The sequence below is a fragment of the Pinus tabuliformis genome, chromosome 9 (genome assembly GCF_031772625.1).
Source record: "Pinus tabuliformis cultivar Carrire ecotype Pingquan chromosome 9, CPIR1, whole genome shotgun sequence".
NCBI classification, from domain to species: domain Eukaryota; kingdom Viridiplantae; phylum Streptophyta; class Pinopsida; order Pinales; family Pinaceae; genus Pinus; species Pinus tabuliformis.
The window spans coordinates 1,864,578,652-1,864,592,942 of NC_142307.1; the positions used below are offsets into that span (position 1 = coordinate 1,864,578,652).

The 14,291-nt window shown below is 42.3% G+C and overlaps 1 protein-coding gene across 1 annotated transcript in view; it reads left to right on the forward strand.

The window, feature by feature from the left end:
• The first annotated feature begins 2,522 nt into the window (after positions 1 to 2,522).
• The window catches only part of LOC149156329 (uncharacterized), an 83,220-nt gene continuing 71,451 nt past the window's right edge, over positions 2,523 to 14,291 (forward strand). Inside the window, exons 1-2 of the mRNA XM_089444724.1 lie at positions 2,523 to 2,678; positions 2,810 to 2,848. Coding sequence (XP_089300850.1) covers positions 2,523 to 2,678; positions 2,810 to 2,848 — 195 coding nt within the window. The remainder of the gene's footprint in view (positions 2,679 to 2,809; positions 2,849 to 14,291) is intronic.

Sequence of the window (14,291 nt, forward strand, 5' to 3'; positions counted from 1 at the left end):
GCAAATTTCATTTTATCTCCACAAATGCTAGCCGAAATGTTGACATCATGCTTGCATGGGCTTCTTGAGGTCTGATGTTGAGGCCTTTCGGTGCCATGACAAGTGTAGAATACTTTTAAAATCAGGATCTATGGGTTGGCCCCAATATCTCGATGTAAATCATCTAGTGGATCCCAAATGTGGGTTTTATTATAGCTCAAACTAGCAGGGGTCCTAGGAGGATATCCTATAGAGACTCTACTAGGTCAAAGGGCAACAATGCAACAATAGCCCATTGTCACCTCAGCTAAGGCTCCCTGCTCTTCACGGTCTTTCATCGATGGGAAGAGTCCCTGTATGAGAGGAATCAAAAGAATGGATGGGTCAATGATAAGATATGAGGTGATTCCTAAAACCTATTCACAAGAGAGGCTCAACTAGATGGCTTGCTTTATTTGAAAGCAAGGTGATTGGCTCTCTAAGAAGGGCTATAAGGATGCCTAGGCCTAGGGTTGGAGGATATGCCTTGTCAAGGGGCTTCCTAGCCATAGGGATCCTATTGAAGAAATGGATTTTGTGTAATCCTCGTGGAATTTGAGTTGTAGAGTTGTGGGACCACAAAGAACCCAAGTGGGCCTAGATTAGGTCAAGGGTATGGAGTTGATCAATCAAGGAGGGACTTGACCTAATTAGGGAAGAGAATAGGATCAAAGGACTAATCTTCTTTTGAGATTTGAATGCAATGATCCAAGTGAGGACACTAACCCAAATCAACCTAGGGCAAGAATTGGTCTTATGGCTAGGGCTTGCTATATCTGGGAATCCACTGTCGGATTTGCTTGAAACTTGGAGGACCTCTAGAGATAACTGTAATGTAGTAGTGGACAGAAAATTGAGGTGTTTGGATGGCTAGAAAGGAATTTGATTGATGTCCTAGACGACCTATTAGGGTTAGGCCTAGGTGGAGAGAAAAAAGGCAAGAAAAATAATCTTTTAAGTGACCACGAGTGGTTGGATCAGTGCCTTGCCTTTGGCAGAAATGGAGTCAAGGTGAATTTGTGATTTGGTGAGAATATACCCAATCAAGGAAACTTCTAGGTAACTTCGCAAGGCAATTAGGGCATGAGAGCAGCTACCAGAATATTTTATACTTCGATGTATAAGAATTGATGAATTATCAAGGTGTATTCAATGCAAATTGACTTCTAGCAACATCCACTCGTTATACATGACACTTGTAACATATGAAGCACTATAATAGATAAAAACTTCCACAATTTCGCATAAATTAGAGGCAATTTCAAACTTAGATAGTGAAAATCCCAGAAACATTCATGTGACAAGATAAAAGTAAAGAATATACATGCAAAGAGCACTTACATGTACAACGAGCATATCCAATCATCAAATCAAAACAAACTTGGAGCTCCAACCCCTGGTGGGCAAAGAAATGCCCAAATTTAAAAGGGGTAGTTATTGCTACATCCTACGCATCATGCTCTCATTCCCTAGAGCCTTGAGTAGTTATGACGAAAAATCAATCAAAGGCAAAAGGCATATGAAGAACGGTGGAAAAACAAAGGCTGGGGTAACTCATGTACTCAACATGTGCTCATTTCTAAGGAGGTAACTTGATAGTCATTTCTACACACTTCACTCTTGATTTCTCTCCACTTGTTCTGGGTTTTAGTGGCAAGAGAAATCTAGAGAGGAAGCCCTAAACGCAGGAGGAAAGGAGGCTAATCTAGCTGCCCTAGCTGCAGTCCTAGAGAGAAGATCATTGCTTCTCTATGCTGCCCTAATAGGAGATCAAACCACAGTTATGAAAGGGACCTATATGCTGACCTAAAGGAGATGTCCTTACCTTTAACGCAATCATGGAAGGAGTATTAACGTAGCTATGGCAGACGCTAAACAAGTTGTCCTAGCCGCTTTCCTGAAGCCTACCTAGCCGCAGGTCCATGATGCCCTAGTCGCTGTCGTGAAGCCTACCTAGCTGCAGTCATATGATGCCCTAGCCGTAGGTCCATGACGCCCTAGTCGCAAGCCACTTCAAGTGACCAAATTGATGGATGGAGGGCCAAGTCTAGGGCCGAGAGGGCAGGCTACTAGGTCGAGTAGGGGGAAGCTAAACGCTAGAATTTGAGTGGCTGTTTGGGCACGTTGAGGAGGCTAAAAGCTACAACAAGCTAGGTCGCAGGCCATAGCAAGCTGTTGGAGTTATTCCATGGTTGTGTTGAGGATAACGTGGCATGGGAGGAGCCTCTTCAAGGCTGGCTGCTAGAGGGCTAGTCTTGTTGTGTGTTGGGTGCAGTCATAGCAACAATGATGGGACAGTAGCAATGTGCACTAATAAACAGGGTTGGAGCAGCATGCTAAAGTGTGAAGACTGTTGATGATAAAGGCTGCCAGAATACATGGAATAGTATGACAACAGTATGGAAACATGGAATAGCAATGTCACTAACAATGGGACAACATCACAATGGGACATCAACAACAATGGGACAACAGCATAGTGGGACAACAGTGCTAGTAGTATAATGGCATGGTGCAATGATGGCACAACGAGACAGCAACAACAACAAGGTGTAGAAAATGCAATCATGGTGGAGCATGGTAGATGGGACAACAAGGACATGGTGTCTGCATGGGACATCAAGCAATCATGGTGCAATAGTATGAGCAATGACAACATTGTGATAAGGGGCAGCATGATGTGAAATGCTACAACATAATGATGGGCATCATGACAATGTGAAGTGTAGCATGTTGTGTGCAGCACTTGCTAGTATAGTACAGTGATATTAAATGCTACAATGAGATGCAGCATGATGGGCACAATAAGGTACAAGATGAGGCAGCACTGGTAAGTGCAGCAAGATGATAAGGTAGAACAAGATGTTGCAATATCGGAAGCTGCAACATAAGGTGCAGTTGTATGATGTGTGCAGCATGGTAATGAGGTCCAACATAGTGATGATGGGCGTAGCGCAATGTAGCACAGTGAGGTGCAGCGTGATGACGAGGTGCAGCACAATGCATGGTGATGGAGTCACCTGGGAGAATCAGTTGAAGCAGCATGTCTTCAACTGAGTTCAGCTACCTCATGTATCATCTACTTAGAGATGATCTATGCTCTTATTTAGATAAGTCAAAGTGTTGACTTCTGTTGTATATGTACTATCTCTCTCTCTCTCTCTCTCTCTGTGCTGAACTATTGAAGAACATATAAAAAGAATTGATCAAGGGCAGTTGGAGCCAGATGTTACCCACCATTTTGTGGGTGATATCCGTCGGAGAATTTTTTTTCTCCAAGATGGTCCTCAACCAGCACTCAGTAGCTCCTTGCAGCTAGCAACTAGCTCTTTGTGCCATTTCTCTGTGACCTGAGCCAGCCATGTAGAATTTCCCATTGTAGATCACCTGATAATGCAATATACTAAAGAAAAATACTTGATCTACTTCTACAAACAAACTTGCGGAAGCTTAATCGATTTTGAGCAAGATCAAATAGAACACATATAACAGAGAATGAGAAAACAATCACACATGAACATAGAAGAATACTTTGAGGAAAGCCTCAGCTAAAAACCCTGATCTTTGTATTATCATACAAGTGAAAATATGTCCGGATTACACAAAGCTTTAGCTCACAAGCTATCCAACTCTTAGTACAATCCCTCAAATGCTGCTCATAGACTGAATAGACACAACATATGCCTTCCTCGAATCCTCCAAGTCTCTTATTTCCTTGCGCAGTTTCTCCTGGGGTCCAATGCTGCCACTTGTGTGAATTGCCACCTCACGCACTCATCAAAACTCAGAAATAACTGTGCAATCCTCAAGGAATGAATTGCCTCTGCATGCAAGAGATATCTTCAATGGAATATTCCTGCAACTGATAATACACTGTCCCATCATCTGATCTCAACTGGGTCTCTGACTGAACTGACATGCATGAGTTATTTATGAGAGAATATTCAGTTATCTGAAGTGCAGTGGTTACATGCATGCATGCATTAACTAACTAAACTCACAATCAGTTCAACAAAACTGTTGGAACTATTCTAACTGGACTTAACTTAGTTAACTGAGTTAACTAATTACAATTCAAAGTACAACTCATCCTGATCACTTTAATCAAGGGATAACTTCTTCAATCAAAGGGAAAACTGTTGCATGTCTTCACATAGACTTCATGTTTGATTTTCTACAACTAATTAACTCAGGATGAATTAATTAATTATTTTACAAATAGTTGCTAAGATCAAATTCGAATTTTAATTCTCAATTTTAGTTCAGGGACTAACTAAAATTGGAATGTATCCGAAATGCTATTTATAGCAGTGCTACTTTTGGCATTTCTTGTTGCTATTTTCAACACTCCCTCTCAACAAGAAAGGGATTATCAGTCACTCCAATCCTGTCTTTGTGGAACTCGAACTTGCATTTTGACAATGCCTTAGTCAAAATATCTGCATCTTGTTCCTCGGTCGAAACATACAGCAACAACATGATCCTCTTCACCACACAGTCTCGAAGATGATGATACCGGATATCAATGTGCTTGGACCTGTCATGAAATACTGGATTCTCAGAGAGTTTGATACAACTCTCATTATCACAATAGATCATAGTTGGATCCATCCTCTAACCAAACAATCCCACTAGAATCTTCCGCATCCAAATGGCCTCACATGCTGCCTGACTGGCAGCCATGTATTCAGCCTCTACTGAGCTAAGTGCAACTAACCTCTGTTTCCTGCTGTACTAGGAAACTGCAGTTGAACCAAGGTTGAAGATTCCTCCAGAAGTGCTCTTCCGGTCTGATGGACTCCCTACCCAATCTGCATCTGTGAAGCCCTGAAGCTTCACTCCCTTTGTCCGTCTATACCACAATCCATACTGAGATGTGCCTCTGAGGTATCTCAGCACATGCTTCGCTACCTTCCAAAACAACTTGGTAGGTTGAACCATAGCTTGACTCAGCTGGTTCACCACAAAGCACAAATCTGGTCGTGTGTTCACTAGATACATCAATGAACCCACAAGCTGTCGATAAACAGTAGCAGCTACTACCTCACCTGAAGTAGCATCCTCCTTCCTCTAGTTACCAACTATAGGAGTCTGCATGGGCTTGCACTTCTCCATGTGGAATCGCCTGAGTATCTCATTGGCATACTTGCCTTGAAACACAAACACTTCCCCATCCTTCTGCCACACTTCCATGCCTAGAAAGTAGTGTATAAGACCCATGTCTTTCATATTGAACTCTCTTGCAAGGTCCTCCTTCCAAGACTTGATCAACTGATCATCACCTGTCAAAATCAGATCATCCACATAAAGAACAATGATCAATGGCTTACCTTCTACCATGATGTGGTAAAGGTTCGCATCTGCTTCACTCTTGGTGAAACCCAACTCGGTGAAATAGCTGTTGATCCTAGTGTACCAAGCACGAGGTGCTTGTTTTAACCCGCACAAAGCCCTCTTGAGTCGGCACACATGCGACTCACGATCGAAGGTTTCAAAACCTTCTCGCTGCTCAATGTACACCTCTTCTTCAATCTTCCCATTGAGGAATGCAGTCTTCACATCCATCCGATGTATCTTCCAACCCATCTGAGCTGATAGTGCCAACATCGATCTGATAGATGAGTACCTTGCTACAGGAGAAAAATTCTCATCGTAGTCAATCCCCTCGACTTGTGAGAAACCATGGGCAACAAACCTTGCCTTATCTTTCTCAACACTGTCATTAGCTGCATGCTTTACCTTGTAAAACCATCGGGAACTCACCACTGACTTGTCCTTCGGTCTTGGGACAACATCCCAAACACAGTTCCGAATGATGGAGTCGTACTCCTCCACCATTGCATCGACCCACACTGGTTGCTGCACTACTTCCTCAAATGAAGAAAGTTCGGTCTCTACACACTCCCCAACCAGGTCCATGTAACCAGTGTACCGCTCGGGTGATCTCCTTTGTCTGCGCTGAGAGGATGGTTGCCCCACATTCTCTTGCGCATCCATCACCAATCTATCAGCTTCCCTTGAGCGTTTCTGCCCATCTCTGGAAGACTCTACATGAGTGGATGTCTCCACTCTCGGATCCTCTGCATGCGGCTGCTCTGCATCAGTCTGAGGCTCCTCCTCCTTTGGAACCAAAAGTTCCTCCTCTGCATGCAACTTGAGCTCCCTCTCAAGGGACACTCACATGGCTTTCTGCTCATCGAACTTCAGATCTCTGTGCACCACTGTCTTTGACTGGTAGGTAGAAACACCCAATAGTTGTGGGGTGTATCAGTGTACCCCACAAGTATCCCCAACTCAGCTGTTGGATCTAGCTTCTTCCGGGCATCTTTGGTCACATGGCAATAAACTGATGATCCAAAGATCCTAAAGTGACTCACATCTGGTCGCTTCCCGGAAAAGGCTTCCATTGGTGTCTTCATCCCCAGTATACGGTGCGGGCTTCTGTTCTGCAAGTATACTGCTATATTGCATGCCTTAGCCCACAAATGAAGTGGTAGGCTTTGGTCATGCAACATCGCTCGAGTTGCTCCCACAATTGATCTGTTCTTCCTTTCGGCCACCCCATTCTGTTGTGGGTTATGGGGTGTCGTCAACTCCCGTTTAATTCCTTCTGCTGCGCAGAAGTCCTTAAACTGTTGGGAGACATACTCTCCACCATTGTCGCTACGCAAGGCCCTTATTTTCTTTCCAGATTCTTTCTCTGCCAAGGCTTTAAACTCACAAAACCTTGAGAAGGTCTGATCCTTCTTCTGCATAAAGTAGATCCAACATCTACGAGAAAAATCATTAATAAAAATAACATAGTACCTTTGTTTAGCGGTGGAGGCTGTAGAGAATGGTCCACACACATCTGTGTGAACTCGCTCCAGGATTGCTCCAGCTCTACTGTCTCAATCCTGAAAGGAATATTTTGCATACTTACCCAAGGTACAACATTTGCATGTATTTGTCTGCTCCAGTTTTCCCTTGGGAAGTCTGGTAGAAATCTGCTACATGATCTTCAAGGCCCCATGGTGCAAGTGGCCCAATCTTCTATGCCATAGCTCACCAACATCTTGGCTCTGCACCAACTCTGCTTTGGAACTCAATGCAGCACAGTCGTCTACCTCTAGCTTGTAGAGATTCTTTACTCGAATCCCAATCCTCTTGGTCTGTCTAGTGCCGATATGCCTCAGGAATACCTTTCCTTTACTAAAGACTACATCATAGCCTTTGTCTTCCAGCATAGCGACAGACACAAGATTTTTCTTTAGACCCGGTATATAATTTACATCAGTCAGGGTGAGAGGAGCTCCATGCTCCCTCTGAAACACAATCGTACCTTCACCTGAAACACAGTACTTTCCATCATCGCCCATCTCGATCCGCATCTGGAGATCCTTCTCCTCCAAGGTACTGAAAAGATTCTTGTCGTCGGTCATGTGGAATGAAGCTCCACTGTCCAGGTACCAAACACATCCCACCATCGATGAAACCATGCATGCGATGAGGGAGAAATCCAATTCGAACTGTGAGGCCAGTGCCTCACCATCTAATCACTTCGAGGATCCCTTCTTGGATTTCTTCGTGGACAATTCGTAGCATAATGGCCCACCTCATGACACTAAAACATCTCACTTTCGATTTGTCAAACTTCTTCCCACCATGGGAAGAACTGGATTTGGAATGGGACGCCTTTGCTTTCCCTTTCCTCGCCTTGCTCGCTAAGGTTATATTTTCTTTATCATCTTGCTTTGATGAAGATACATCTCTGGTGCTTCTTCTTATCTCCTCCTGCATCAGATCTGACCAAAGTCATTCTCAATCTGATAGTTTCTCTCTTCCATTTACCGAGTCTTGGTAGCTATGCCAGCTCTTAGGAAGACCGAGGAGAGCAAGACTCACCATGTCATTATCGATTGTCGTGATCCCTACACTTCCAAGCTCATCGCTGCAGGTGGTGAGCTTGTTTAGATATGTAGAGATTGTGTCGCCCTTTTCACACTTGATTTTCTGAAGCTTGTCTTTCAGCGCCAGCTTTCTCTGATCACTACTGTTCTGATATAGATCCTTCAATGTTTTCCACATTGAAAACAGTGTCTCCTTCCCATGCAGATTCGAGACTGTGGTCTCGAACTCCCTCCAGAAGGATTCTCCTTGCACTAGCCACACATTTCTTCCATTCCGCCAATTCTTGGGAATTAGCAGCTGCTGGCTTGGGGACTTCTTGATCAATGAAGTCTTTCAAATCGTTGTCCTCTAATACCACTTCCATGCGATCCTTCCAGGCTATAGAATTCGAGTTGCCATCAAGGGCATACTTGAGTCTCAAACCGTTGAACGCCATTGGTGAAATTTGAGATGTGATAAGAATTCGAATTCTATAATCAGGAACTTCAAACTTCGAACTTCTCCCTTCTTTGTATTCTATTCTTCGCTTTGATCATCTTTGCTCCGATACCATATAGAATTTCCCACTGTAGATCACCTGATAATGCAATATATTAAAGCAAAATACTTGATCTACTTCTATAAACAAACTTGCGGAAGCTTAATCGATTTTGAGAAAGATCAAATAGAACACATATAACAGAGAATGAGAAAACAATCACACATGAACACAGAAGAATACTATGGGGAAAGCCTCAACTAAAAACCCCGATCTCTGTATTATCATACAAGTGGAAATATGTCCGGATTACACAAAGTTTTAGCTCACAAGCTATCCAACTCTCAGTACAATCCCTCAAATGCTGCTCATAGACTGAATAGACACAACATATGCCTTCCTCCAATCCTCCAAGCCTCCTATTTCCTTGCGCAGTTTCTCCTGGGGTCCAATGCTGCCACTTGTGTGAATTCCCACCTCACACATTCATCAAAACTCAAAAATAACTGCGCAATCCTGAAGGAATGAATTCCTTCTGCATGCAAGAGATATCCTCAATGGAATATGCCTACAACTGATAGTACACTGCCCCATCATTTGATCTCAACTGGGTCTGTGACTGAACTGACATGCATGAGTTATTTATGAGAGAATATTCAGTTATCTGAAGTGCAGTAGTTACATGCATGCATGCATTAACTAACTGAACTCACAATCAATTCAACACTGTTGGAACTAATCTAACTGGACTTAACTCAGTTAACTGAGCTAACTAATTACAACTCAAAGTACAACTCATCTTGATCACTTTAATCAAGGGATAACTTCCTCAATCAAAGGGAAAACTATTGCATGTCTTCACATAGACTTCATGTTTGATTTTCTACAACTAATTAACTCAAGATGAATTAATTAATTATTTTACAAACAACTGCTAAGATCAAATTCGAATTTTTATTCTCAATTCTAGTTCAGGGACTAACTAAAATTGGAATGTATCCCAAAATGCTATTTATAGCAGTGCTATTTTTAGCACTTCTATTTTTAGCATTTATTGTTGCTATTTTCAACAAGCCATGTGGTCCCTCACCCATCTACCATGATCGTATGTTTGAAGGTGGGCCTCCCGAACCTACAGGTATGCCTTGTCATTTGGAAATTGAGTGTTGTAGTTTGCTTATCATGGACACTTCTAGGCATGGATTAATGGGGGTATTCAACAGAAAGAATGGGCTAGGTCTGTACTTTTGCACCCTAGCCCCATTTTGGGTATTAATCTTGGATTCTAGTCCTGTGGGATCTCTTCTACTGACCATTTGGTTCTAGGGATGGTATTTCATGGGAAACCCCGATTTTTGTTGCATTGTCCTCTTCCCTTGTCCGCTTATATTACCATCTTTCCACTCATTATTTCCCCATTCATCATTTCTCCCACCTGGGTCCACATTCCTCGAATGGGTCAACATAGGGTTAGCTTGCTCCTTCCCCTTAACCCACACCTTGGATCATGGCCTAGAATGAAGCCCGAAGGTTGATGCAGCTAAAAAGAAAGATAAAAGCATATTTGGCCACATTCAATAGGAAAATGTACCACAAAATGCGAAAGATGGTAGGGACAGAGACATTTAGCACGTTGGCAAAAGGCCATACATGAGCTCTACTCCATCATCATGGCCATCACCCTGGTTCCTACAAGTTCTATGAACCTTCTTCATCATATAGTGACCCATGATTGTCCCAACCCCTGGTGGGCAATGGACCACCCCACTTTAAAAGGGGGTATTCACTACTATATCTTATACATCATGCTCCTACCCCTTTAGCTCCGAGCAGTTAACCAAAGAAAATCATAAAAAGGAAAAAGGCATATTAAGAAAAGTGGAAAAATCAAGGTCGGAGCACCTCATGTACCATGATTGCTCCCTCCTATACTTTATAAACGCAAGTGTGTGCTTCCCTTTTATTAGCTACCCTTGTACCCCAACATGTGACCCAGGGTTGCCCCTTCTCATCCCTTACTTCATTCACCTATCTGTCACATACCACCACCTTTTAAGGATGTACCTTGACTATATTACCCCATTTATAAGTAGAAACCACCTAATAGCATTATTGGTTAACCCCATTTGGAGTTTGGGCGACATTGGCACATCGCGAAGCTCGTTATGGAAGGGTAAGCCATTATGAAGTCCCCATCTGTGGTCCATGATTTGGTAAGCTCATTTACTCGATTTCTCTAATTACTTGTTGTACTGGAAGGCTAGGGGATGCATTGGATCTTATGCAGGATTACAGATGGTCTCCATTTTGGGTTTGGTCTACCTACACAGGGTCTTAATCCTCCATAGGGCTACATTGGCACATGTAAGGTGTGCGTTGAGAGCCATGGGCCTCCACAGCAGTAGACAACACTCCATGGATCCCCACAACCATTCAAAGATTGCTTGTGGTTCACTTATTGGACGAGGAAGATGCACTTGTTCCATCATGCCCAACTGACCGCAGATTTGCACCATACGCTTGACAGATGATCCAAGACTTGCACGTTGATGTGGCATCACCTACACCATCATCCTAGCCCTTGCAGGTGATCTACACGAATCTTCAATTTGTTTGGAGATCCATGAGGACACTTGTGTGCCCCCACATGTCATTTGAGCACTATAGGTTATTGCAAGGGGCCAACCCCTTGTCCACTGCTTTTGAGGGTCCTACTCTTCATTTTGGCACCCATGGACCTCATTAGGCCTCTTAGAGGGCCCTACGACATGCATATATTATTGTTTGACCTATTGAGAGACTTACTCTTTCATTTATGAGCTAGTTTGGTGGGCTTGTCACCAAAAATTGAATTATTTGGGGTTTATGTAGTCAAAAGAAGCTAGTTCAAACTCCTAATTTGTCTATAAATACAAGTGAGATGAGTTCATTTTCTCATCATCACTTTGGATTGGATCTTTTCTCTCTCTTGAGAATTTCACACGTTTTCTAGAAGATGAATTGGGGCTTTATGGATGAATTTTGATGTGTGGATATTGGTCTATCTTATCTTGGAGCTTCTCTTTTGTCAATTGTGGATGGTTGGATATATTCTATTACATGTAAGTACATGCTATTAATGTTATTCTTTTTTCACTTTGTCATATACATTGGATTGGGATTTTCGCTATTTTTAGGGCTAATTGCTGCTCACTGCTTTAAATTGTGGAATTTTGTCTCTATTATAGCATCTCCCAATGTATGGGCCATGTAATGTGAATGAAATCTCCTAGGGTTAATTCTAACAATAAATTGACCTTGATAAGCCATCTCATTTGTGCATCAAAGTATAAAAGCTGCAAGATTGCTTCCCTTTGACCTAGAAGGTTAGTGAAGTAGTTTTGAGGCCTCCTTGACCAAGAACCAAAGGTCCTCACTCATATTCATCATAGACTCCATTCTCTCAAGACTAAGGCATTGATCTACCAAGAGGTGGTCACCTAAAATCACATATTATTCACCTTTCCCTAGGTCTAGCCAATTCGGGTCACCTAGGGCATCGTTTTCCCAACAAACGACCCATCCAAAATGTTCGATCTCTTAGGGTATCCTGTGCTGGTGTTTCCTTAAGACTTCCAAATTTGATTCCATTCTGACTTTGAAGGTGTGAGAAAATCGAAACCCTAGCTTTGGGATCAAACTTTGCCCTAGCATCCCCAAAGGCTAGTACCTTATTGGATCAATTCAAACCTTTAAGTAGATATTCTTTTTTGATCCATTTCCATATCTTGTGTAGGTTAGGGATAATCATTGGTTGCCATACTCTTCTCCCCTACCCTAGACTGGGTCCACTTGGTCCCGTGTGGTCCTGTTCCTTTGAAAAGACAATTCTTCAAGAACCATCCAGGATTCCAATTTCAATAAGGATTTTAGGGATTAGGAAATTCCTTCATAAGTCATATCCCATAAACCTAACCCTCAAATCCTCCCTTCCTTTCTCTAGAAGACAGTGTGCCTTGCTTAGAAAGCAAGCAAGCTCTATCATTCTAACTCTTCTAGGAAAGGGATTGTTTGGGTCACTCCACATCATTTCATTGGCTTATCCTTCATCGGTGACTCCATAATATATCGGGTCTCCTCCCATCGGTGAATGTCCGTAAATAGAAGGGAGCCTTAGCTGAGGTGACAGTGGGCTACGTCTCCATTTGTTTCCCTTGGCCTAGCATTTGCCCTTATGGATCCCATTTAGGTCCCCTGTTAGTTTGAGTGGTAAGAAGGACTACCCCCCATAGCTTGCCTAGGAGAGAGCTTAAACAGAGAGAGTTGGGAATATGTGACAACCCCTTCTCTAAGCGTTGTGCCTTAAAGACTATACCTTGTGGGGCTGAAAACTTTTCCCACACTTAGGTGTACATTTTTGGCAACAACAGAGACCACTTGATGGCACCCTAGTTGGATCTTGGGACCCCACAGGAGATATTGAGGTGGATTTGAGGGATAACACTCAAATCATGGATGATTTAGACATCTATAGATTCTTTGACACCTCATCACTGTTGGACATGGCATTTGGAGCATTTATGGTGGATGATGTCAACATTTTAGAGGCTATGGCTTACACGTGTGGGAAAATTAGGCATAATGTTTTGTTAACTAATGGGTTGGCCTGTAACCAAAGGTCAATTAGCAGTCAAACTTGTTTTAGGGGCTTTCTAAATCATAATTAGGTGATCTAATCCTCATATAAATAGAGGATAGGCTTATCTCATTTCATGATCATCACTTGTGACTATTTTGGCCCTCCGAGAGAATTCGGCCTAGTTGAATTGTGACTTGTATCTTGTGGATATGTGATGTATGGTGGATTTTTGCTAATGGAGCTATTTTTTGGCTTTGGAGATGTCATTTTGGAGCAATAAAGGACTTGTTCATACATTCTATTTTGTAAGTGTACCTTGTATTTGATATATCTTTATTATTTTGTCGTTGTTGTATGGAATGGTTGATTATTTAGGGTTTCTATGTGCAAATTTATGGTTGTAAATTATTGTATGGACCCTTGATGATAGTATTTCATTTATTACCCACTTACAGAATGTTAATGACAATTCCATGGGTGAACCTTTCAACTAGGTGTCGTCATTGACTTTGCTCCCTCATAAAGGTGATAGGCAGGGCTTGAAACTTAGGGTTTCATATTCCCTTACTTTTTTTTCCAAGGTTTAGTCATTTTAAACCATCCCCTAGACTCCATCACCCAAGGTCAAGGCACTAGATTTTGTTACATGATTTATCACTTTAAATCTCCTCTTCTCTAAAAACTAAATTTTGGCCTCTTGAGTCTTAAGGTAAGCTACTAGGTAGGACTTGTTCATTTTTTGTAGCATCGAAAGTGTTCTAACCTTGAAAATTGGTGGAAAGGCTAAGGCACATGAATTCTAAAGAACCCAAAAACCGTTTGGTGAAATTCCACTCGGATTGTATATTATTAAAATAAATAATATTTTTAATGGAGTTCCTAAATCTAAACTTAGGGAAATTAAAATATTAATGGGTATTAATCAAAATATGTGTGAGAGTGATCTAGAAGGCGGATGAAGTCATATTTTAATCTTAGTCGTTGATTAGAGACTTAATCTCGGTCGTTCAAGATTCAACAGGAAAAGTATAAAATGGAGGCTTGTGGTTCATTTGGAAACACACACAGAATATGTAAGGCAAAATATATGGCGGAGAGCTAACGCTAGGCCAGTCTAGGTCCACGCAGTCCTGACACAGAGGCAGAAGGGCCAGTGCAGAGTAGAAAAGATGCCCAAAATTGTCGGAACAGCTGGAGCTGTCGGGAACTATCAGAACTGTCGAGAACAACCGGCACTGTCGGGAACTGCTAGAACAACAGAGAGAGCTGACACAAAGGGCAAAGAAG